Genomic DNA, 25692 nt, shown 5'->3' with positions numbered 1-25692 from the left:
TACTGACCTGTTCCCAGTTAAACCAGTCATGTTACCGACCTGTTCCCAGTTAAACCAGTCATGTTACCGACCTGTTCCCAGTTAAACCAGTCAGGTTACTGACTTGTTCCCAGTTAAACCAGTCATGTTACCGACCTGTTCCCAGTTAAACCAGTCATGTTACCGACCTGTTCCCAGTTAAACCAGTCATGTTACTGACCTGTTCCCAGTTAAACCAGTCAGGTTACTGACCTGTTCCCAGTTAAACCAGTCATGTTACCGACCTGTTCCCAGTTAAACCAGTCATGTTACTGACCTGTTCCCAGTTAAACCAGTCAGGTTACTGACCTGTTCCCAGTTAAACCAGTCATGTTACCGACCTGTTCCCAGTTAAACCAGTCAGGTTACTGACCTGTTCCCAGTTAAACCAGTCATGTTACCGACCTGTTCCCAGTTAAACCAGTCATGTTACCGACCTGTTCCCAGTTAAACCAGTCAGGTTACTGACCTGTTCCCAGTTAAACCAGTCATGTTACCGACCTGTTCCCAGTTAAACCAGTCATGTTACCGACCTGTTCCCAGTTAAACCAGTCATGTTACCGACCTGTTCCCAGTTAAACCTGTCATGTTACCGACCTGTTCCCAGTTAAACCAGTCATGTTTCCGACCTGTTCCCAGTTAAACCAGTCATGTTACCGACCTGTTCCCAGTTAAACCAGTCACGTTACTGACCTGTTCCCAGTTAAACCAGTCATGTTACCGACCTGTTCCCAGTTAAACCAGTCATGTTACCGACCTGTTCCCAGTTAAACCAGTCATGTTACCGACCTGTTCCCAGTTAAACCAGTCATGTTACCGACCTGTTCCCAGTTAAACCAGTCAGGTTACTGACCTGTTCCCAGTTAAACCAGTCATGTTACCGACCTGTTCCCAGTTAAACCAGTCATGTTACCGACCTGTTCCCAGTTAAACCAGTCATGTTACCGACCTGTTCCCAGTTAAACCAGTCATGTTACTGACCTGTTCCCAGTTAAACCAGTCAGGTTACTGACCTGTTCCCAGTTAAACCAGTCATGTTACCGACCTGTTCCCAGTTAAACCAGTCAGGTTACTGGTGTGTTCCACTGTTAAACTATTTGTGCATGCATCACACTGATTCAGTGTGCTCCTGCTCCAACACACTTGATTAAGCATGTAAGGTAGCAGTATGCTGAACAAGCGGTTGGGTCCGTGTCCGGTCGTCCGTGTCAGGTCCCGGTCCGTGTCAGGTCCCGGTCTGTGTCAGGTCCGTGTCAGGTCCCGGTCCGTGTCAGGTCCGTGTCAGGTCCCGGTCCGTGTCAGGTCCCGGTCTGTGTCAGGTACGTGTCAGGTCCCGGTCCGTGTCCGGTCCTGGTCTGTGTCAGGTCCGTGTCAGGTCCCGGTCTGTGTCAGGTCCGTGTCAGGTCCCGGTCTGTGTCAGGTCCCGGTCCGTGTCAGGTCCGTGTCAGGTCCCAGTCCGTGTCCGGTCCCGGTCTGTGTCAGGTCCCGGTCCGTGTCAGGTCCGTGTCAGGTCCCGGTCCGTGTCCGGTCCCGGTCTGTGTCAGGTCCCGGTCCGTGTCAGGTCCCGGCCCGTGTCAGGTCCGTGTCAGGTCCCGGTCCGTGTCCGGTCCCGGTCTGTGTCAGGTCCCGGTCCGTGTCAGGTCCCGGTCTGTGTCAGGTCCGTGTCAGGTCCCGGTCCGTGTCCGGTCCCGGTCCGTGTCAGGTCCCGGTCCGTGTCAGGTCCCGGTCCGTGTCAGGTCCGTGTCAGGTCCCGGTCCGTGTCAGGTCCGTGTCAGGTCCCAGTCCGTGTCAGGTCCCAGTCCGTGTCAGGTCCCGGTCCGTGTCAGGTCCGTGTCAGGTCCCGGTCCGTGTCAGGTCCGTGTCAGGTCCCAGTCCGTGTCAGGTCCCGGTCCGTGTCAGGTCCCGGTCCGTGTCCGGTCCCGGTCCGTGTCAGGTCCCGGTCTCTGTCCGGTCCCGGTCCGTGTCAGGTCCGTGTCAGGTCCCAGTCCGTGTCCGGTCCCGGTCCGTGTCAAGTCCCTGTCAGGTCCCGGTCCGTGTCAGGTCCCGGTCCGTGTCCGGTCCCGGTCCGTGTCAGGTCCCGGTCCGTGTCAGGTCCCGGTCTGTGTCAGGTCCCGGTCCGTGTCAGGTCCCGGTCTGTGTCAGGTCCGTGTCAGGTCCCGGTCCGTGTCCGGTCCCGGTCCGTGTCAGGTCCCGGTCTGTGTCCGGTCCCGGTCCGTGTCAGGTCCGTGTCAGGTCCCAGTCCGTGTCCGGTCCCGGTCCGTGTCAGGTCCCTGTCAGGTCCCGGTCTGTGTCCGGTCCCGGTCCGTGTCAGGTCCGTGTCAGGTCCCAGTCCGTGTCAGGTCCCGGTCCGTGTCAGGTCCCTGTCAGGTCCCGGTCCGTGTCAGGTCCCGGTCCGTGTCAGGTCCCGGTCTGTGTCAGGTCCCGGTCCATGTCCGGTCCCGGTCCGTGTCAGGTCCTGGTCCGTGTCAGGTCCCGGTCCCAGGTCCGTGTCCGGTCCCGGTCCGTGTTAGGTCCCGGTCCGTGTCAGGTCCCGGTCCGTGTCCGGTCCCGGTCCGTGTCAGGTCCCGGTCCGTGTCAGGTCCCGGTCCGTGTCAGGTCCGTGTCAGGTCCCAGTCCGTGTCCGGTCCCGGTCCGTGTCAGGTCCTGGTCCGTGTCAGGTCCCGGTCCCAGGTCCGTGTCCGGTCCCGGTCCGTGTCAGGTCCCGGTCCGTGTCAGGTCCCGGTCCGTGTCCGGTCCTGGTCCGTGTCAGGTCCCGGTCCGTGTCAGGTCCGGGTCCGTGTCAGGTCCCGGTCCGTGTCCGGTCCCGGTCCGTGTCCGGTCCCGGTCCCCGTCCCGGTCCGTGTCCGGTCCCGGTCCCCGTCCCGGTCCGTGTCCGGTCCCGGTCCGTGTCAGGTCCCGGTCCCAGGTCCCGGTCCGTGTCCGGTCCCGGTCCGTGTCCGGTCCCGGTCCGTGTCAGGTCCCGGTCCGAGGTACCGGTCCCAGGTCCCGGTCCGTGTCCGGTCCCGGTCCGTGTCCGGTCCCGGTCCATGTCAGGTCCGTGTCAGGTCCCAGTCCGTGTCCGGTCCTGGTCCGTGTCAGTTCCCGGTCCGTGTCAGGTCCGTGTCAGGTCCCAGTCCGTGTCAGGTCCGGGTCCGTGTCAGGTCCCGGTCCGTGTCAGGTCCCGGTCCGGTCCCGTTCCGTGTCCAGTCCCGGTCTGTGTCCGGTCCCGGTCCCCGTCCCGGTCCGTGTCAGGTCCCGGTCCGTGTCAGGTCCGTGTCAGGTCCCAGTCCGTGTCAGGTCCCGGTCTGTGTCAGGTCCCGGTCCCCGTCCCGGTCCGTGTCAGGTCCCGGTCCGTGTCAGGTCCGTGTCAGGTCCCGGTCCGTGTCAGGTCCCAGTCTGTGTCAGGTCCTGGTCCGTGTCAGGTCCCGGTCTGTGTCAGGTCCGTGTCAGGTCCCGGTCCGTGTCCGGTCCCGGTCCGTGTCAGGTCCCGGTCCGTGTCCAGTCCCGGTCTGTGTCCGGTCCCGGTCCCCGTCCCGGTCCGTGTCAGGTCCCAGTCCGTGTCAGGTCCCAGTCCCTGTCCAGTCCCGGTCTGTGTCCGGTCCCGGTCCCAGGTCCCGGTCCGTGTCAGGTCCCGGTCCGTGTCCGGTCCCGGTCCATGTCAGGTCCGTGTCAGGTCCTGGTCCGTGTCAGGTCCCGGTCCGTGTCAGGTCCGTGTCAGGTCTCAGTCCGTGTCAGGTCCGGGTCCGTGTCAGGTCCCGGTCCATGTCAGGTCCGTGTCAGGTCCCAGTCCGTGTCCAGTCCCGGTCTGTGTCCGGTACCGGTCCCAGGTCCCGGTCCGTGTCAGGTCCCGGTCCGTGTCCGGTCCCGGTCCATGTCAGGTCCGTGTCAGGTCCCGGTCCGTGTCAGGTCCCGGTCCGTGTCAGGTCCCGGTCTGTGTCAGGTCCCGGTCCATGTCCGGTCCCGGTCCGTGTCAGGTCCTGGTCCGTGTCAGGTCCCGGTCCCAGGTCCGTGTCCGGTCCCGGTCCGTGTTAGGTCCCGGTCCGTGTCAGGTCCCGGTCCGTGTCAGGTCCCGGTCCGTGTCAGGTCCCGGTCCGTGTCAGGTCCGTGTCAGGTCCCAGTCCGTGTCCGGTCCCGGTCCGTGTCAGGTCCTGGTCCGTGTCAGGTCCCGGTCCCAGGTCCGTGTCCGGTCCCGGTCCGTGTTAGGTCCCGGTCCGTGTCAGGTCCCGGTCCGTGTCCGGTCCTGGTCCGTGTCAGGTCCCGGTCCGTGTCCGGTCCTGGTCCGTGTCAGGTCCGGGTCCGTGTCAGGTCCCGGTCCGTGTCCGGTCCTGGTCCGTGTCAGGTCCGGGTCCGTGTCAGGTCCCGGTCCGTGTCCGGTCCCGGTCCGTGTTAGGTCCCGGTCCGTATCAGGTCCCGGTCCGAGGTCCCGGTCCCAGGTCCCGGTCCGTGTCCGGTCCCGGTCCCCGTCCCGGTCCGTGTCCGGTCCCGGTCCGTGTCAGGTCCCGGTCCCAGGTCCCGGTCCGTGTCCGGTCCCGGTCCGTGTCAGGTCCCGGTCCGAGGTACCGGTCCCAGGTCCCGGTCCGTGTCCGGTCCCGGTCCGTGTCCGGTCCCGGTCCATGTCAGGTCCGTGTCAGGTCCCAGTCCGTGTCCGGTCCTGGTCCGTGTCAGTTCCCGGTCCGTGTCAGGTCCGTGTCAGGTCCCAGTCCGTGTCAGGTCCGGGTCCGTGTCAGGTCCCGGTCCGTGTCAGGTCCCGGTCCGGTCCCGTTCCGTGTCCAGTCCCGGTCTGTGTCCGGTCCCGGTCCCCGTCCCGGTCCGTGTCAGGTCCCGGTCCGTGTCAGGTCCGTGTCAGGTCCCAGTCCGTGTCAGGTCCCGGTCTGTGTCAGGTCCCGGTCCCCGTCCCGGTCCGTGTCAGGTCCCGGTCCGTGTCAGGTCCGTGTCAGGTCCCGGTCCGTGTCAGGTCCCAGTCTGTGTCAGGTCCCGGTCCGTGTCAGGTCCCGGTCTGTGTCAGGTCCGTGTCAGGTCCCGGTCCGTGTCCGGTCCCGGTCCGTGTCAGGTCCGTGTCAGGTCCTTGTCCGTGTCCAGTCCCGGTCTGTTTCCGGTCCCGGTCCCAGGTCCCGGTCCGTGTCAGGTCCCGGTCCGTGTCCGGTCCCGGTCCATGTCAGGTCCGTGTCAGGTCCTGGTCCGTGTCAGGTCCTTGTCCGTGTCCAGTCCCGGTCTGTTTCCGGTCCCGGTCCCAGGTCCCGGTCCGTGTCAGGTCCCGGTCCGTGTCCGGTCCCGGTCCATGTCAGGTCCGTGTCAGGTCCTGGTCCGTGTCAGGTCCCGGTCCGTGTCAGGTCCGTGTCCGGTCCCGGTCCGTGTCAGGTCCTTGTCCGTGTCCAGTCCCGGTCTGTTTCCGGTCCCGGTCCCAGGTCCCGGTCCGTGTCAGGTCCCGGTCCGTGTCCGGTCCCGGTCCATGTCAGGTCCGTGTCAGGTCCTGGTCCGTGTCAGGTCCCGGTCCGTGTCAGGTCCGTGTCAGGTCCCAGTCCGTGTCAGGTCCGGGTCCGTGTCAGGTCCCGGTCCATGTCAGGTCCGTGTCAGGTCCCGGTCCATGTCAGGTCCGTGTCAGGTCCCAGTCCGTGTCCAGTCCCGGTCTGTGTCCGGTACCGGTCCCAGGTCCCGGTCCGTGTCAGGTCCCGGTCCGTGTCCGGTCCCGGTCCATGTCAGGTCCGTGTCAGGTCCTGGTCCGTGTCAGGTCCCGGTCCGTGTCAGGTCTGTGTCATGTCCCAGTCCGTGTCAGGTCCGGGTCCGTGTCAGGTCCCGGTCCGTGTCAGGTCCCGGTCCCGGTCCGGTCCCGTTCCGTGTCCAGTCCCGGTCTGTGTCCGGTCCCGGTCCCCGTCCCGGTCCGTGTCCGGTCCCGGTCCGTGTCCGGTCCCGGTCCGTGTCAGGTCCCGGTCCCAGGTCCCGGTCCGTGTCCGGTCCCGGTCCGTGTCCGGTCCCGGTCCGTGTCAGGTCCCGGTCCGTGTCAGGTCCCGGTCCCAGGTCCCGGTCCCAGGTCCCGGTCCGTGTCAGGTCCCGGTCCCGGTCCGAGGTCCCGGTCCCAGGTCCCGGTCCCAGGTCCGGGTCCGTGTCAGGTCCCGGTCCGTGTCCGGTCCCGGTCTGTGTCAGGTCCCGGTCCCGGTCCGGTCCCGTTCCGTGTCAGGTCCTGGTCCGTGTCAGGTCCCGGTCCGTGTCAGGTCCGTGTCAGGTCCCGGTCCGTGTCAGGTCCCGGTCCGTGTCAGGTCCCGGTCTGTGTCAGGTCCCGGTCTGTGTCAGGTCCGTGTCAGGTCCCGGTCCGTGTCCGGTCCCGGTCCGTGTCCGGTCCCGGTCTGTGTCAGGTCCGTGTCAGGTCCCGGTCCGTGTCCGGTCCCGGTCTGTGTCAGGTCCGTGTCAGGTCCCGGTCCGTGTCCGGTCCCGGTCTGTGTCAGGTCCGTGTCAGGTCCCGGTCCGTGTCCGGTCCCGGTCTGTGTCAGGTCCCGGTCCGTGTCAGGTCCCGGTCTGTGTCAGGTCCGTGTCAGGTCCCGGTCCGTGTCAGGTCCCGGTCTGTGTCCGGTCCCGGTCCGTGTCAGGTCCCAGTCCGTGTCAGGTCCCGGTCCGTGTCAGGTCCCTGTCAGGTCCCGGTCCGTGTCAGGTCCCGGTCCGTGTCTGGTCCCGGTCCGTGTCAGGTCCCGGTCTGTGTCAGGTCCCGGTCCATGTCCGGTCCCGGTCCGTGGTCTGTGTCAGGTCCCGGTCCATGTCCGGTCCCGGTCCGTGGTCTGTGTCAGGTCCCGGTCCATGTCCGGTCCCGGTCCGTGTCAGGTCCCGGTCTGTGTCAGGTCCCGGTCCATGTCCGGTCCCGGTCCGTGTCCGGTCCCGGTCCGTGTCAGGTCCCGGTCTGTGTCAGGTCCCGGTCCATGTCCGGTCCCGGTCCGTGTCAGGTCCCGGTCCGTGTCAGGTCCCGGTCCCAGGTCCGTGTCCGGTCCCGGTCCGTGTTAGGTCCCGGTCTGTGTCAGGTCCCGGTCCATGTCCGGTCCCGGTCCGTGTCAGGTCCTGGTCCGCGTCAGGTCCCGGTCCCAGGTCCGTGTCCGGTCCCGGTCCGTGTTAGGTCCCGGTCCGTGTCAGGTCCCGGTCCGTGTCAGGTCCGTGTCAGGTCCCGGTCCGTGTCAGGTCCCGGTCCGTGTCAGGTCCCGGTCTGTGTCAGGTCCCGGTCTGTGTCAGGTCCGTGTCAGGTCCCGGTCCGTGTCCGGTCCCGGTCCGTGTCCGGTCCCGGTCTGTGTCAGGTCCGTGTCAGGTCCCGGTCCGTGTCCGGTCCCGGTCTGTGTCAGGTCCGTGTCAGGTCCCGGTCCGTGTCCGGTCCCGGTCTGTGTCAGGTCCGTGTCAGGTCCCGGTCCGTGTCCGGTCCCGGTCTGTGTCAGGTCCCGGTCCGTGTCAGGTCCCGGTCTGTGTCAGGTCCGTGTCAGGTCCCGGTCCGTGTCAGGTCCCGGTCTGTGTCCGGTCCCGGTCCGTGTCAGGTCCCAGTCCGTGTCAGGTCCCGGTCCGTGTCAGGTCCCTGTCAGGTCCCGGTCCGTGTCAGGTCCGTGTCAGGTCCCGGTCTGTGTCAGGTCCCGGTCCATGTCCGGTCCCGGTCCGTGGTCTGTGTCAGGTCCCGGTCCATGTCCGGTCCCGGTCCGTGGTCTGTGTCAGGTCCCGGTCCATGTCCGGTCCCGGTCCGTGTCAGGTCCCGGTCTGTGTCAGGTCCCGGTCCATGTCCGGTCCCGGTCCGTGTCCGGTCCCGGTCCGTGTCAGGTCCCGGTCCGTGTCAGGTCCCGGTCTGTGTCAGGTCCCGGTCCATGTCCGGTCCCGGTCCGTGTCAGGTCCCGGTCCGTGTCAGGTCCCGGTCCCAGGTCCGTGTCCGGTCCCGGTCCGTGTTAGGTCCCGGTCTGTGTCAGGTCCCGGTCCATGTCCGGTCCCGGTCCGTGTCAGGTCCTGGTCCGCGTCAGGTCCCGGTCCCAGGTCCGTGTCCGGTCCCGGTCCGTGTTAGGTCCCGGTCCGTGTCAGGTCCCGGTCCGTGTCCGGTCCTGGTCCGTGTCAGGTCCCGGTCCGTGTCAGGTCCGTGTCAGGTCCCAGTCTGTGTCCGGTCCCGGTCCGTGTCAGGTCCTGGTCCGTGTCAGGTCCCGGTCCCAGGTCCGTGTCCGGTCCCGGTCCGTGTTAGGTCCCGGTCCGTATCAGGTCCCGGTCCGAGGTCCCGGTCCCAGGTCCCGGTCCGTGTCCGGTCCCGGTCCGTGTCCGGTCCCGGTCCATGTCAGGTCCGTGTCAGGTCCCAGTCCGTGTCCGGTCCCAGTCCGTGTCCGGTCCTGGTCCGTGTCAGGTCCCGGTCCGTGTCAGGTCCGTGTCAGGTCCCAGTCCGTGTCAGGTCCGGGTCCGTGTCCGGTCCCGGTCCGTGTCAGGTCCCGGTCCGGTCCCGTTCCGTGTCCAGTCCCGGTCTGTGTCCGGTCCCGGTCCCCGTCCCGGTCCGTGTCCGGTCCCGGTCCGTGTCAGGTCCCGGTCCCAGGTCCCGGTCCGTGTCCGGTCCCGGTCCGTGTCCGGTCCCGGTCCGTGTCCGGTCCCGGTCCGTGTCAGGTCCCGGTCCCAGGTCCCGGTCCGTGTCCGGTCCCGGTCCGTGTCCGGTCCCGGTCCGTGTCAGGTCCCGGTCCGAGGTCCCGGTCCCAGGTCCCGGTCCGTGTCCGGTCCCGGTCCATGTCAGGTCCCGGTCCGTGTCAGGTCCGTGTCAGGTCCCGGTCCCAGGTCCCGGTCCCAGGTCCCGGTCCGTGTCCGGTCCCGGTCCGTGTCAGGTCCCGGTCCCAGGTCCCGGTCCCAGGTCCCGGTCCCAGGTCCCGGTCCCAGGTCCCGGTCCGTGTCCGGTCCCGGTCCGTGTCAGGTCCCGGTCCCGGTCCGGTCCCGTTCCGTGTCCAGTCCCGGTCTGTGTCCGGTCCCGGTCCCCGTCCCGGTCCGTGTCCGGTCCCGGTCCGTGTCCGGTCCCGGTCCGTGTCAGGTCCCGGTCCGAGGTCCCGGTCCGAGGTCCCGGTCCCAGGTCCGGGTCCGTGTCAGGTCCCGGTCCGTGTCCGGTCCCGGTCCCGGTCCGAGGTCCCGGTCCCAGGTCCCGGTCCGTGTCAGGTCCCGGTCCCAGGTCCCGGTCCCAGGTCCCGGTCCCAGGTCCCGGTCCGTGTCCGGTCCCGGTCCGTGTCAGGTCCCGGTCCCAGGTCCCGGTCCCAGGTCCCGGTCCGTGTCAGGTCCCGATCCCAGGTCCCGGTCCGTGTCCGGTCCCAGGTCCCGGTCCGTGTCCGGTCCCGGTCCGTGTCCGGTCCCGGTCCCAGGTCCCGGTCCCAGGTCCCGGTCCCAGGTCCCGGTCCGTGTCCGGTCCCGGTCCGTGTCAGGTCCCGGTCCCAGGTCCCGGTCCCAGGTCCCGGTCCGTGTCAGGTCCCGGTCCCAGGTCCCGGTCCCAGGTCCCGGTCCGTGTCCGGTCCCAGGTCCCGGTCCCAGGTCCCGGTCCGTGTCCGGTCCCGGTCCGTGTCAGGTCCCGGTCCCAGGTCCCGGTCCCAGGTCCCGGTCCGTGTCCGGTCCCGGTCCGTGTCAGGTCCCGGTCCGTGTCAGGTCCCGGTCCCAGGTCCCGGGTCCCGGTCCCGGTCCCAGGTCCCGGTCCCAGGTCCCGGTCCGTGTCCGGTCCGTGTCAGGTCCCGGTCCCAGGTCCCGGTCCCAGGTCCCGGTCCCAGGTCCCGGTCCCAGGTCCCGGTCCGTGTCCGGTCCCGGTCCGTGTCAGGTCCCGGTCCGTGTCAGGTCCCGGTCCCAGGTCCCGGGTCCCGGTCCCGGTCCCAGGTCCCGGTCCCAGGTCCCGGTCCGTGTCCGGTCCCAGGTCCCGGTCCGTGTCCGGTCCCGGTCCGTGTCCGGTCCCGGTCCCAGGTCCCGGTCCCAGGTCCCGGTCCCAGGTCCCGGTCCCAGGTCCCGGTCCGTGTCCGGTCCCGGTCCGTGTCAGGTCCCGGTCCCAGGTCCCGGTCCCAGGTCCCGGTCCCAGGTCCCGGTCCGTGTCAGGTCCCGGTCCCAGGTCCTGGTCCCAGGTCCTGGTCCCAGGTCCCGGTCCGTGTCCGGTCCCGGTCCGTGTCAGGTCCCGGTCCGTTTCAGGTCCCGGTCCCAGGTCCCGGTCCGTGTCAGGTCCCGGTCCCAGTTCCCGGTCCCAGGTCCCGGTCCGTGTCAGGTCCCGGTCCCAGTTCCCGGTCCGTGTCAGGTCCCGGTCCCAGGTCCCGGTCCGTGTCAGGTCCCGGTCCCAGTTCCCGGTCCCAGGTCCCGGTCCGTGTCAGGTCCCGGTCCCAGGTCCCGGTCCGTGTCAGGTCCCGGTCCCAGTTCCCGGTCCCAGGTCCCGGTCCGTGTCCTTACCTGGCAGCGTGTTGAAGTCATCGATGAGGAGCATGTGCTCGCTGTCCGGGTCAGAGGCGATCAGGTTGAGCTCCCTCAGGAAGTCGGCTCGCGTTGGGTCTGAGGCGTTTACGATGCCCAGAGCAAACATCTCGATGTTGGCCGCGTGGGCTTCCCGCACGGCGATGTCCAGCTTCACCGGCTCCCGCTTGTCCGTCTGCCCGTCCGTGATGACGATGGCCACCTTGCTGACGCCCAGGCGCGAGCCGTAGAAGGCCTCCTGCGTGGCTTTCCGGATGGCCGTGCCGGTGTGGGTACCCTCCCCCATGTACGGGATGTTCCTGATGGCCTGCTTGACGTCCTCCTTGGTGACGTAGCGGGCTAAGTTGAACTCCAGCTTCACCTCCAGACTGTATAGAAGCAGGCCAATCCTGGTGGCGTTGCGGCCCACCGTGACGCGGTCCACCAACGTGGTCACAAAACTCTTTATGATCTCAAAGTTGTCAGGACCCACGCTTTCAGAGCTGTCAATGACAAACACCAGTTCCATGGGCCTCTCCTTGCACTTGATCCCACATCCTGGAACAACAGAGCGGGAATGTCACCTGGAAGCTCAACCGGACTCGGCTGGAAGCTCAACCGGACTCGGCTGAGCTTCCAGCCGAGTCCGGTTGAGCTGTTTCTTTAGTTCTGAGAAAGGAAACGAGTACTTTACCGCAGATCTCCCGGATCATGCGAATGATGTCCTCTCGCTGAAAGAAAGACAGCGTGAGCGCCGAGCGCAGCAGCAGAAATACTGATGACCAGAAAATAAAGTTCACACTCACAGTGAGGCCCGATTCCCCTTTGACACCAACTCGACCCTAAAATATTACCAAAAGTCAAATAATTACGCTTGTTTTCAATGTTTGACAATTACAGAAAAAAGATTAAAGAAAGCCAGAAAACAGAAGGCAGAAGCTGACATCCACCTACCGATGTAAATACTTTATCATATGTCCTGATATGTCCTCATATGTCCTGATATGTCCTCATATGTCCTCATATGTCCTGGTATGTCCTCATATGTCCTCATATGTCCTGATATGTCCTCATATGTCCTGATATATCCTCATATGTCCTCATATGTCCTGGTATGTCCTCATATGTCCTGATATGTCCTGATATGTCCTGACATATCCTCATATGTCCTGATATATCCTCATATGTCCTAAGATGACCTGATATATCCTCATATGTCCTGATATGTCCTCATATGTCCTGATATGTCCTCATATGTCCTGATATATCCTCATATATCCTGATATATCCTCATATGTCCTAAGATGTCCTGATATATCCTCATATGTCCTGATATGTCCTCATATGTCCTCATATGTCCTGATATGTCCTCATATGTCCTGATATATCCTCATATGTCCTGATATATCCTCATATGTCCTCATATGTCCTGATATATCCTCATATGTCCTCATATGTCCTGATATATCCTCATATGTCCTCATACGTCCTAAGATGTGCTTATATGTCCTCAGATGTCCTAAGATGTCCTGATACATGCTCATACGCCCTCATATGTCCTCATATGTCCTGATATGTCCTGATATATCCTCATATGTCCTGATATGTCCTCATATGTCCTGATATATCCTCATATATCCTGATATATCCTCATATGTCCTAAGATGACCTGATATATCCTCATATGTCCTCATATGTCCTGATATGTCCTGATATATCCTCATATGTCCTGATATGTCCTGATATATCCTCATATATCCTGATATATCCTCATATGTCCTGATATATCCTCATATGTCCTGATATGTCCTCATATGTCCTGATATGTCCTCATATGTCCTGATATGTCCTGATATGTCCTCATATGTCCTGATATATCCTCATATGTCCTGATATGTCCTCATATGTCCTCATATGTCCTGATATGTCCTGATATATCCTCATATGTCCTGATATGTCCTGATATGTCCTCATATGTCCTCATATGTCCTGATATGTCCTCATATGTCCTGATATGTCCTGATATGTCCTCATATGTCCTGATATATCCTCATATGTCCTGATATATCCTCATATGTCCTCATATGTCGTGATATATCCTCATATGTCCTCATATGTCCTGATATATCCTCATATGTCCTCATACGTCCTAAGATGTGCTTATATGTCCTCAGATGTCCTAAGATGTCCTGATACATCCTCATACGCCCTCATATGTCCTGATATATCCTCATATGTCCTCATATGTCCTGATATATCGTCATATATCCTGATATATCCTAATATGTCCTCATATGTCCTGATATATCCTCATATATCCTCATATGTCCTGATATGTCCTCATATGTCCTCATATGTCCTGATATGTCCTCATATGTCCTGATATGTCCTGATATGTCCTCATATATCCTCATATGTCCTCATATGTCCTGATATATCCTCATATGTCCTAAGATATCCTGATATGTCCTGATATATCCTCATATGTCCTAAGATGTCCTGATATATCGTCATATATCCTGATATATCCTAATATGTCCTCATATGTCCTGATATATCCTCATATATCCTCATATGTCCTGATATGTCCTCATATGTCCTCATATGTCCTGATATGTCCTCATATGTCCTGATATGTCCTGATATGTCCTCATATATCCTCATATGTCCTCATATGTCCTGATATATCCTCATATGTCCTGATACATCCTCATACGCCCTCATATGTCCTCATATGTCCTGATATGTCCTGATATATCCTCATATGTCCTGATATATCCTCATATGTCCTCATATGTCCTGATATATCCTCATATGTCCTCATATGTCCTGATATATCCTCATATGTCCTGACATATCCTCATATGTCCTGATATATCCTCATACGCCCTCATATGTCCTCATATGTCCTGATATGTCCTCATACATCCTCAGATGTCCACATATGTCCTGATATGTCCTCATACATCCTCAGATGTCCACATATGTCCTGATATGTCGTCATACATCCTCATATGTCCTGATATGTCATCATATGTCCTAAGATGTCCTCACACGTCCTGATATGTCCTCATACATCCTCAGATGTCCTCATATGTCGTCATACTTCCTTGTGTCTCCGGTCTCGTATGTTCTCAAACAGTAGCTGAAGAAGTAGCAGGTCCTGGTCCGTGTCAGGTAGAACAGTAAATAGTAAGAGTAGAATAGTAAATAGTAGAAGGAGAACAATAAGTAGTAGCAGTTAGAACAGTAAGTAGTAACAGTAGAATAGTTTCTTAGTAAAACAGTAAACAGTAATAGAAGAAAGGTAAATAGTAGCAGTAGGACTGTAAATAGTAGCATAAAAATAGTAAATAGTAGCAGTAGAACTGTAAATAGTAGCATAAAAATCGTAAATAGTAGGAGTAGAACTGTAAATAGCATAAAAATAGTAAATAGTTGCAGTAGGACTGTAAATAGTAGCAGTAAAATGTTAAATAGTAGCAGTAGAACTGTAAATAGTAGCATAAAAATAGTAAATAGTAGCAGTAGAACTGTAAATAGTAGCATAAAAATAGTAAATAGTAGCAGTAAAACTGTAAATAGTAGCATAAAAATAGTAAATAGTAGCAGTAGAACTGTAAATAGTAGCATAAAAATAGTAAATAGTAGCAGTAGAACTGTAAATAGTAGCATAAAAATCGTAAATAGTAGCAGTAAAACTGTAAATAGTAGCAGTAGAACTGTAAATAGCATAAAAATCGTAAATAGTAGCAGTAGAACTGTAAATAGTAGCATAAAAATAGTAAATAGTTGCAGTAGGACTGTAAATAGTAGCAGTAAAATGTTAAATAGTAGCAGTAGAACTGTAAATAGTAGCATAAAAATAGTAAATAGTAGCAGTAGAACTGTAAATAGTAGCATAAAAATAGTAAATAGTAGCAGTAGAACTGTAAATAGTAGCATAAAAATAGTAAATAGTAGCAGTAAAACTGTAAATAGTAGCAGTAGAACTGTAAATAGTTGCAGTAGGACTGTAAATAGTAGCAGTAAAATGTTAAATAGTAGCAGTAGAACTGTAAATAGTAGCATAAAAATAGTAAATAGTAGCAGTAGAACTGTAAATAGTAGCATAAAAATAGTAAATAGTAGCAGTAGAACTGTAAATAGTAGCATAAAAATCGTAAATAGTAGCAGTAGAACTGTAAATAGTAGCATAAAAATAGTAAATAGTAGCAGTAAAATGTAAAATAGTAGTAGTAGAACTGTAAATAGTAGCAGTAGAACTGTAAATAGTAGCATAAAAATAGTAAATAGTAGCAGTAGAACTGTAAATAGTAGCAGTAAAATGTTAAATAGTAGCAGTAGAACTGTAAATAGTAGCAGTAAAATGTTAAATAGTAGCAGTAGAACTGTAAATAGTTGCAGTAGGACTGTAAATAGTAGCATAAAAATAGTAAATAGTAGCAGTAGAACTGTAAATAGTAGCATAAAAATAGTAAATAGTAGCAGTAGAACTGTAAATAGTAGCATAGAAATAGTAAATAGTAGCAGTAAAACTGTAAATAGTAGCAGTAAAATGTTAAATAGTAGCAGTAGAACTGTAAATAGTTGCAGTAGGACTGTAAATAGTAGCAGTAAAATGTAAAATAGTAGTAGTAGAACTTTAAATAGTTGCAGTAGGACTGTAAATAGTAGCAGTAAATGTTAAATAGTAGCAGTAGAACTGTAAATAGTTGCAGTAGGACTGTAAATAGTAGCAGTAGAACTGTAAATAGTTGCAGTAGGACCGTAAATAGTAGCATAAAAATAGTAAATAGTAGCAGTAAAACTGTAAATAGTAGCATAAAAATAGTAAATAGTAGCAGTAGAACTGTAAATAGTAGCATAAAAATAGTAAATAGCAGAAGAACTGTAAATAGTAGCAGTAGAACTGTAAATAGTAGCATAAAAATAGTAAATAGTAGCAGTAGAACTGTAAATAGTAGCATAAAAATAGTAAATAGTAGCAGTAGAACTGTAAATAGTAGCATAAAAATAGTAAATAGTAGCAGAAGAACTGTAAATAGTAGCAGTAGAACTGTAAATAGTAGCATAAAAATAGTAAATAGTAGCAGTAGAACTGTAAATAGTAGCATAAAAATAGTAAATAGTTGCAGTAGGACTGTAAATAGTAGCATAAAAATAGTAAATAGTAGCAGTAGAACTGTAAATAGTAGCATAAAAATAGTAAATAGTAGCAGTAAAACTGTAAATAGTAGCAGTAAAATGTTAAATAGTAGCAGTAGAACTGTAAATAGTAGCATAAAAATAGTAAATAGTAGCAGTAGAACTGTAAATAGTAGCATAAAAATAGTAAATAGTAGCAGTAGAACTGTAAATAGTAGCATAAAAATAGTAAATAGTTGCAGTAGGACTGTAAATAGTAGCAGTAAAATGTAAAATAGTAGTAGTAGAACTGTAAATAGTAGCATAAAAATAGTAAATAGTAGCAGTAAAACTGTAAATAGTAGCAGTAAAATGTTAAATAGTAGCAGTAGAACTGTAAATAGTTGCAGTAGGACTGTAAATAGTTGCAGTAGGACTGTAAATAGTAGCAGTAAAATGTAAAATAGTAGCAGTAGAACTGTAAATAGTTGCAGTAGGACTGTAAATAGTAGCAGTAAAATGTAAAATAGTAGCAGTAGAACTGTAAATAGTTGCAGTAGGACTGTAAATAGTAGCAGTAAAATGTTAAATAGTAGCAGTAGAACTGTAAATAGTTGCAGTAGGACTGTAAATAGTAGCAGTAAAATGTAAAATAGTAGCAGTAGAACTGTAAATAGTTGCAGTAGGACTGTAAATAGTAGCAGTAGAACTGTAAATAGTTGCAGTAGGACTGTAAATAGTAGCAGTAAAATGTTAAATAGTAGCAGTAGAACTGTAAATAGTTGCAGTAGGACTGTAAATAGTTGCAGTAGGACTGTAAATATTAGCAGTAGAACTGTAAATACTAGCAGTAAAATAGTAAATAGTAGCAGTAGAACTGTAAATATTAGCAGTAGAACTGTAAATACTAGCAGTAAAATAGTAAATAGTAGCAGTAGAACTGTAAATAGTTGCAGTAGGACTGTAAATAGTAGCAGTAAAATGTTAAATAGTAGCAGTAGAACTGTAAATAGTAGCAGTAGGACTGTAAATAGTAGCAGTAAAATGTTAAATAGTAGCAGTAGAACTGTAAATAGTTGCAGTAGGACTGTAAATAGTTGCAGCAGGACTGTAAATAGTAGCAGTAAAATGTAAAATAGTAGCAGTAGAACTGTAAATAGTTGCAGTAGGACTGTAAATAGTAGCAGTAAATGTTAAATAGTAGCAGTAGAACTGTAAATAGTTGCAGTAGGACTGTAAATAGTAGCAGTAGAACTGTAAATAGTTGCAGTAGGACTGTAAATAGTAGCAGTAAAATGTTAAATAGTAGCAGTAGAACTGTAAATAGTTGCAGTAGGACTGTAAATAGTAGCAGTAAAATGTTAAATAGTAGCAGTAGAACTGTAAATAGTTGCAGTAGGACTGTAAATAGTAGCAGTAAAATGTAAAATAGTAGCAGTAGAACTGTAAATAGTTGCAGTAGGACTGTAAATAGTAGCAGTAAAATGTAAAATAGTAGCAGTAGAACTGTAAATAGTTGCAGTAGGACTGTAAATAGTAGCAGTAAAATGTAAAATAGTAGCAGTAGAACTGTAAATAGTTGCAGTAGGACTGTAAATAGTAGCAGTAAAATGTTAAATAGTAGCAGTAGAACTGTAAATAGTTGCAGTAGGACTGTAAATAGTAGCAGTAAAATGTAAAATAGTAGCAGTAGAACTGCAAATAGTTGCAGTAGGACTGTAAATAGTAGCAGTAGAACTGTAAATAGTTGCAGTAGGACTGTAAATAGTAGCAGTAAAATGTTAAATAGTAGCAGTAGAACTGTAAATAGTTGCAGTAGGACTGTAAATATTAGCAGTAGAACTGTAAATACTAGCAGTAAAATAGTAAATAGTAGCAGTAGAACTGTAAATATTAGCAGTAGAACTGTAAATACTAGCAGTAAAATAGTAAATAGTAGCAGTAGAACTGTAAATAGTTGCAGTAGGACTGTAAATAGTAGCAGTAAAATGTTAAATAGTAGCAGTAGAACTGTAAATAGTAGCAGTAGGACTGTAAATAGTAGCAGTAAATGTTAAATAGTAGCAGTAGAACTGTAAATAGTTGCAGTAGGACTGTAAATAGTTGCAGTAGGACTGTAAATAGTAGCAGTAAAATGTTAAATAGTAGCAGTAGAACTGTAAATAGTTGCAGTAGGACTGTAAATATTAGCAGTAGAACTGTAAATACTAGCAGTAAAATAGTAAATAGTAGCAGTAGAACTGTAAATATTAGCAGTAGAACTGTAAATACTAGCAGTAAAATAGTAAATAGTAGCAGTAGAACTGTAAATAGTTGCAGTAGAAATGTAAATAGTATCAGCATAATAATAAATATTAGCAGTAGAACTGTAAATATTAACAGTAGAACAGTAAATAGTAGCAGTAGAACTGTAAATAGTTGCAGTAGAAATGTAAATAGTATCAGCATAATAATAAATATTAGCAGTAGAACTGTAAATATTAACAGTAGAACAGTAAATAGTAGCAGTAGAACTGTAAATAGTTGCAGTAGAAATGTAAATAGTATCAGCATAATAATAAATATTAGCAGTAGAACTGTAAATATTAACAGTAGAACAGTAAATAGTAGCAGTAGAACTGTAAATAGTTGCAGTAGAAATGTAAATAGTATCAGCATAATAATAAATATTAGCAGTAGAACTGTAAATATTAACAGTAGAACAGTAAATAGTTGCAGTAGAACAGTAAATAGTATCAGAAATATAAAAAATAGTTGAAGTAGAACTGTAAATATTAACCGTAGAATAGTAAATATTTGTAGTAGAACTGTAAATAGTATCTGTAAAGTATTAAATAGTAGCAGTAAAATACTAAATAGTTGCAGTAGAACTGTAAATAGCAGCAGAATAATGAATAGTTGCAATAGAACAGTAAATAGTAGCAGTGGAATGATCAACAGTTGTAGTAGAATAGTAAATAGTGTCAGTACAATAAAAATAGTAGTAGTACAATAGTAGATAATAGTTAATAGTTGTAATAGAATACTAAATAGTAGTAGTATAATAGTAGATAATAGTTAATAGTTGTAATAGAATACTAAATAGTAGTAGTACAATAGTAAATAGTAGTAGTACAATGGTTAGGAGTGATAAAATAATAAATAGAAGTAGGCGTTTGCAGAAGTCCTATCATTTCCAGTCTGACATCAGTCGTAGCCCGTCTAGCTTGGACAGGTCCACTGCAAAGCCATTTTCTGTAACTGTCAATTTCAATATGTTTTGTACATATGTTTCAGTGTTTCCTGTACATTTTTTAACCATTAAAAGTGGTTTTTCTAGACGATTTGATTTTTCCCGTGATATATGTCTAAACTGTTGGCATTCAACCGTGTCCTGAACAATTCCTCGTTAAAACTCCTCTGTATCCAGACCTGTGTCCGATTATTCCTGCGAAAAAAACGCTTTGTTGTTAAATAAAAGTTAATACATTAGAAACTAAACATAAACAATTAATTTATAGGATAAATAACAATGACCCAAGTACTGACCCCTGTGGTACCCTATATGCTACTGAATCAGTATTACTGAAAAAAGTATATAGCCATAATCTACTCAGCTGGTCAGCCAGTCCATTCTCATGTTATTGAGTTTTTCCAAAGTTAATAGATGATTTGTTGTTATTAGCCCAGATAAAACTGGAGTGAAGTCCTTAACAGACATATAAAACCATCATCCTTGCCACTTACAGGCTGTCCTGGCGTTCCAGGGTCTCCCATATCTCCTCTCATTCCTTTGAGCCCCCTCTCGCCTGGAGAGCCTCGGTCACCCTGTCCCACATCACACAGCAACACAGAATTTATCAGCCAGTTAGAATCCCAACAAAGCTACATTCATGGGTTTGGAACGACATGACTGACTTTAGCTCCGGGGAAGCCCTCTCCAGGTTGCCCTCTTGGTCCCACCACACCTTGGGCACCCGGTTCACCCTGCAGCCGAACCAGTTCACAGTTGGTTGGTTGGTTGGTTAGAAAAACGTTTACAAGTTTAAACAGATGTGATGTGGAAACTAACTCATTTATGCATTAAACCAGGTGCTACCTTCAGTCCTTGAAGCCCTTGTCCTTGTGGTCCTGTAGGTCCTGGTGGACCGGGTCGCCCCGGATTGCCCTGCAGGTAAGGAGAACTCAGAAGCTGTTTGGCCTCAAAGTTTTTTTTAATTCAGATATTGTAAAAATAAAATGTAAAAACTCTAAATCTCTGTTCATTCTGACTCACTTGTCACTCAGACTGAGCCAAAATGTTTCAGCTAGTGTCATTCATCTGTAATTTACTGCAAATACTGTTTATTGATGAACGTCGTTGGCAGATAAGACGGCACCCAATCAGCAGCCTCTGGCGCTAACAGCTGAAGGAGGAACTGCATTTCCTCTCCATCCACTAGGGGCTCCAAAACAGAGCTAATACCCACAAACAATGTTTTTCTAACTCCCATTAGCTGGTTAGCTGCCTTTAGCTCCCCTTAGCTGGTAAGCTCCCATTCACTCTTGTTAGCTGCTTAGCTCCCGTTACTTCCCGTTAGCTCCCGTTACATCCCGTTAGCTCCCGTTACATCCCGTTAGCTCCCGTTACTTCCCGTTAGCTCCCGTTACTTCCCGTTAGCTCCCGTTACTTCCCGTTAGCTCCCGTTACTTCCCGTTAGCTCCCGTTACTTCCCGTTAGCTCCCGTTACTTCCCGTTAGCTCCCGTTACATCCCGTTAGCTCCCGTTACTTCCCGTTAGCTCCCGTTACTTCCCGTTAGCTCCCGTTACTTCCCGTTAGCTCCCGTTACATCCCGTTAGCTCCCGTTACTTCCCGTTAGCTCCCGTTACTTCCCGTTAGCTCCCGTTACTTCCCGTTAGCTCCCGTTACTTCCCGTTAGCTCCCGTTACTTCCCGTTAGCTCCCGTTACTTCCCGTTAGCTCCCGTTACATCCCGTTAGCTCCCGTTAGCTCCCGTTAGCTCAATTAGCCCTTAGCTAAAGGCAGGCTAATCTGAGCCCTTCTTCTCATTTCTGTCTTATTCCCTGGTTCCCAGATGCAAATATTATTTTTCTCTTCAATTGTTGTGAAAGGTTTCCGTGTCCTCCTTCGTCCATGTACACCGCCATCTTTACCCGAAGTGGGGGCGTGACCCCCAACACCACGCCAGGCGACGTATGAATGTGTAAACTTCTAACCACCATACAGTCCTGATCCTTCCACAGCAGGGATCCTCAATCCAGGTCCTGGAGAGCCTGCAGCTTTTCCAAGTGTCCTGCTGCAACACACCTGATTTAAGTCAGTGTGTATTCAGCAGACATGTGCAGAGCTTGTCTGAGTCTGGGTCAGGTGTGTTCCAATAGGACAGGTGGAAAACCTGCAGGGTACCAACCCTCCAGGACCAGGATTGAGGATCCCCAGTTTACAGTATCTGCTGATCAACACTGTTTTGACCTCATTCAACATGAAAAACCTCCTGACATGGCCTGATGCCGTGACTTAGCTTGTGTAAGTGTGGAGTAACGCTCTGGAGTAATGTGGCTCCAGGACGACAAAAAATGGTCATACGCCTTTAAGTGTGTTTGACAAATATGAAACCTCATTAAATTATTTTCAAGGCTCTCAGTTTCTTATAAAACTCAGTCTGACATCATTTCTTGGCCAAAACCTGAGTGACTTTGTGTAAATGGGTCTAATTAAACCTCGCCGTGTGCTTTGCCCTGCAGAGACAGCGATCTGAAGACTTCAGGGAGTCTGGCTGTGATCCATGTGGCCTACACCAAATGTTTCTCACCATGTCCGTCTACGGAGATTCACGCCCTGCACTGAGTTAGATGAGGAAAAATCTTCTTTAAATAGAAGCTATAATGTGATGTGCATGTGTGTGCATGTACTGCTTCTTTTCCATCAACCTTTGAGACCTCTGACTGAGCTGAGGAAGACTTCCTACATGACAAAAGGCCTCGGAGTTTGCCTCGACATATCACGGAAGGACTGGAGATAAAGCTCTTCTTTCAATAATAGTAAAATGGAATCACTTTACTTGGAAGAAACTTAAGATAAAAGAAAAGGTTTTAAAAGTACCGGAGGTCCTTGGAGTCCTTCACCCGGAGGTCCTGGTAAACCTGGCAATCCTCTGAATCCGATATCCCCCTAAAAGGTTGGAAACACAGTAAAAATGCGAAATGTAGGCACCGAAACCACAGTACAACGTCCCCTACAGTTTGTTTATGTATATTCTTCAGTAGTTTTCCTCATTTTACTATTTAAAATACACATACATACATACATATACACATTCCCAGATGCGAGTAGTTTAACACCATGTCAAAAAGCTGAATGACAAAAAGATAAAGTTTGTTGAAGGCGCACCCTTGTGATAAACTTCCAGTCTTTATTATCCATCGATCCATCCATTCATCTTCTGCCGCTTATCCGGGGTCGGGTCGCGGGGGCAGCAGCCTAAGCAGGGAAGCCCAGACTTCCCTCTCCCCAGCCATATTTGCCAACTCTGCGGGGGGATCCCGAGGCGTTCCCAGGCCAGCCGAGAGATATAATCCCTCCAGTGTGTCCTGGGTCTTCCCCGGGGTCTCCTCCCAGAGGGACGTGCCTGGAACACCTCACCAGGGAGGTCCAGGAGGCATCCTGACCAGATGCCCGAGCCACCTCAACTGGTTCCTCTCGATGCGGAGGAGCAGCGGCTCTACTCTGATCTCCTCCCGGATGACCGAGCTCCTCACCCTATCTCTAAGGGAGAGCCCGGCCACCCTGCGGAGGAAACTCATTTCAGCCGCCTGTATACGAGATCTCCTTCTTTCGGTCACGACCCACAGCTCATGACCATAGGTGAGGGTAGGAACGTAGATCGACTGGTAAATGGAGAGCTTCGCCTTCTGGCTCAGCTCCTTCTTCACCACGACAGACCGGCGCAGAGTCCGCATTACTGCAGACGCCGCACCGATCCGTCTGTCGATCTCACGCTCCATCCTTCCCTCACTCGTGAACAAGACCCCGAGATATTTAAACTCCTCCACTTGAGGCAGGACCTGACTCCCGACCCGGAGAGGGCAATCCACCCTATTCCGGCTGAGGACCATGGTCTCAGATTTTGAGGTGCTGATTCTCATCCCAGCCGCTTCACACTCGGCCACGAATCGCTCAAGTGAGAGCTGGAGATCACGACCAGATGAAGCCAACAGGACCACGTCATCTGTAAAAAGCAGGGACCCAATCCTGAGGCCACCAAGCCGGATCCCCTCAACACCTCGGCTGCACCTAGAAATTCTGTCCATATAAGTTATGAACAGAATCGGTGATAAAGGGCAGCCTTGGCGGAGTCCAACCCTCACCGGAAACGTATCCGACTTACTACCGGCAATGTGGACCAAGCACTGACACCTGTCGTACAGGTACCGGACAGCTCGTACAAGGGGGTCCGGTACCCCATACTCCCGGAGTACCCCCCACAGGAGCCCCCGGGGGACACGGTCGAACGCCTTCTCCAGGTCCACAAAGCACATGTAGACTGGTTGGGCAAACTCCCATGCCCCCTCCAGGACCCCAAAGAGGGTATAGAGCTGGTCCACTGTTCCGCGACCAGGACGAAAACCACACTGCTCCTCCTCAATCCGGGATTCGACTATCCGGTGGACCCTCCTCTCCAGGACCCCTGAATAGACCTTACCAGGGAGGCTGAGGAGTGTGATTCCCCTGTAATTGGAACACACCCTCCGGTCCCCCTTCTTAAAAAGGGGGTCCACCACCCCAGTCTGCCAATCCAGCGGTACTGCCCCCGATGTCCATGCGATGCTGCAGAGGCGTGTCAGCCAGGACAGCCCCACAGCATCCAGAGCCTTAAGAAGCTTGAAATGATTATATATGCATTTGTATCCTCACGATTAGACTATTGCAACAGCTTCTTAACATCCCTTAAGACAAAAGCACTGGCTCGTCTTCAGAAGGTGCAAAACTCAGCAGGAAGGCTTCTGACTGGAACCAGCAGGAGAGACCACATCACATCTGTGTTAAAGTCTCTTCACTGGCTTCCTGTTGAATATCATATTCGTTTTAAAATCCTGGTACTTACTTTCCAAGCCCTGCATGGACAGGGCCCTAGTTACATTGAGGACTTAGTGAAGCCCTACAGTCCGGCTCGAAGTCTAAGGCCGACCGGGAAACACCTGTTGATGGTCCCATGAACGCGTTTTAAAACCCGGGGAGACCGTTCTTTTAAAGCTGTCGCTCCCGTCTCTGGAATGAGCTTCCCCAGGATCAACACTCTCTGGATTCAGTAGGTGCTTTTAAAAACCTCTTAAAAACATATTTGTTCAGGCAATTTAGCTCCAAAAAAAGACTTTGATACTGCTGTGTATTTATACAGTTTTTTTTTTTTTTTTTTTTTTCACACGGTGCAGGTTTTCTATGTTTTTATTGTTGTGAAGCACTTTGTGACCTTGTGTCTATGAAAAACGATATATATATTTAAACTTTATCTTGAACTCCGGGCGGATCTCATCCACCCCCGGGGCCTTGCCACCAAGGAGCTTTTTGACCACCTCAGCGACTTCAGCCCCAGAGATAGGAGAGTCCACCCCCGAGTCCACCAGCTCTGCTTCCTCATGGGAAGACGTGTTGGTAGGATTGAGGAGGTCTTCGAAGTATTCCTTCCACCGACCCACAACGTCCCGAGTTGAGGTCAGCAGCTCCCCATCTCCACTGTACACAGTGTTAACGGAGCACTGCTTCCCCCTCCTGAGCCGCCGGATGGTGGACCAGAATCTCCTCGAAGCCGTCCGGAAGTCTTTCTCCATGGCCTCGCCGAACTCCTCCCATACCTAAGCTTTTGCCTTGGCGACAGCCGAAGCCGCATGCCGCTTAGCCTGTCGGTACCCATCAGCTGCCTCCAGAGTCCCACAGGCCAAGAAGGCCCGATAGGACTCCTTCTTCAGCTTGACGGCATCCCTCACTGCTGGTGTCCACCAACGAGTCCTGGGATTACCGCCATGACAGGCACCAACGGCCTTACAGCCACAGCTCCGGCTGGCCGCCTCAGCAATAGAGGCACGGAACACAGCCCATTCAGACTCAATGTCCCCCGCCTCACTCGGGACAAGGTCTGATCTGGAGGGGGTCCGGTCAAAAAACTAACCACATCGGAACTTCAGAAAGTCCTAAACTGTCCTGTTTGGCTGTAAAATGTCTGCAAGGCAGCAGGACATGACGTGCCTCCTCATTCTCATTCGCTGCATTGTACAGAACCACTTTTACTATTTTTAGATACAAGCTGTACTGGTTGTACTGGTATGTAGCGGCTGTACTGGTATGTAGCGGCTGTACTGGTATGTAGCGGCTGTACTGGTATGTAGCCGTTGTACTGGTATGTAGCGGTTGTACTGTTATGTAGCGGTTGTACTGGTATGTAGCGGCTGTACTGGTATGTAGCCGTTGTACTGGTATGTAGCGGTTGTACTGGTATGTAGCCGTTGTACTGGTATGTAGCGGTTGTACTGTTATGTAGCGGTTGTACTGGTATGTAGCGGCTGTACTGGTATGTAGCGGTTGTACTGTTATGTAGCGGTTGTACTGGTATGTAGCGGTTGTACTGTTATATAGCGGTTGTACTGGTATGTAGCCGTTGTACTGTTATGTAGCGGTTGTACTGGTATGTAGCGGCTGTGCTGGTGTAGCGGCTGTACTGGTATGTAGCGGTTGTACTGTTATATAGCGGTTGTACTGGTATGTAGCCGTTGTACTGTTATGTAGCGGTTGTACTGGTATGTAGCGGTTGTACTGGTATATAGCGGTTGTACTGGTATGTAGCCGTTGTACTGTTATGTAGCGGCTGTGCTGGTGTAGCGGTTGTACTGGTATGTAGCGGTTGTACTGTTATATAGCGGTTGTACTGGTATGTAGCCGTTGTACTGTTATGTAGCGGTTGTACTGGTATGTAGCGGTTGTACTGGTATGTAGCGGTTGTACTGTTATATAGCGGTTGTACTGGTATGTAGCCGTTGTACTGTTATGTAGCCGTTGTACTGTTATGTAGCGGTTGTACTGGTATGTAGCCGTTGTACTGTTATGTAGCGGTTGTACTGGTATGTAGCGGCTGTACTGGTATGTAGTGGCTGTACTGGTATGTAGCAGCTGTACTGGTATGTACAATTGTACTGGTATGTAGCGGCTGTAGTGGAATG

The 25692-nt window shown here is 51.9% G+C and overlaps 1 protein-coding gene across 1 annotated transcript in view; it reads right to left on the bottom strand.

The window, feature by feature from the left end:
• LOC306774178 (uncharacterized protein) overlaps nt 1-25692 on the bottom strand; it is a gene marked incomplete at its 5' end in the record, with an annotated part of 644048 nt that overhangs the window by 25122 nt on the left and 593234 nt on the right. The window contains 7 exons of the mRNA XM_079264158.1: nt 10375-10932; nt 11069-11105; nt 11181-11216; nt 19228-19308; nt 19399-19467; nt 19580-19648; nt 21584-21652. Coding sequence (XP_079120284.1) covers nt 10375-10932; nt 11069-11105; nt 11181-11216; nt 19228-19308; nt 19399-19467; nt 19580-19648; nt 21584-21652 — 919 coding nt within the window. The remainder of the gene's footprint in view (nt 1-10374; nt 10933-11068; nt 11106-11180; nt 11217-19227; nt 19309-19398; nt 19468-19579; nt 19649-21583; nt 21653-25692) is intronic.

This window comes from Telmatherina bonti, assembly GCF_933228915.1.
Source record: "Telmatherina bonti genome assembly, chromosome: 24".
Classification (NCBI taxonomy): domain Eukaryota; kingdom Metazoa; phylum Chordata; class Actinopteri; order Atheriniformes; family Telmatherinidae; genus Telmatherina; species Telmatherina bonti.
This window is presented reverse-complemented; position numbering and strand designations above follow the sequence as displayed.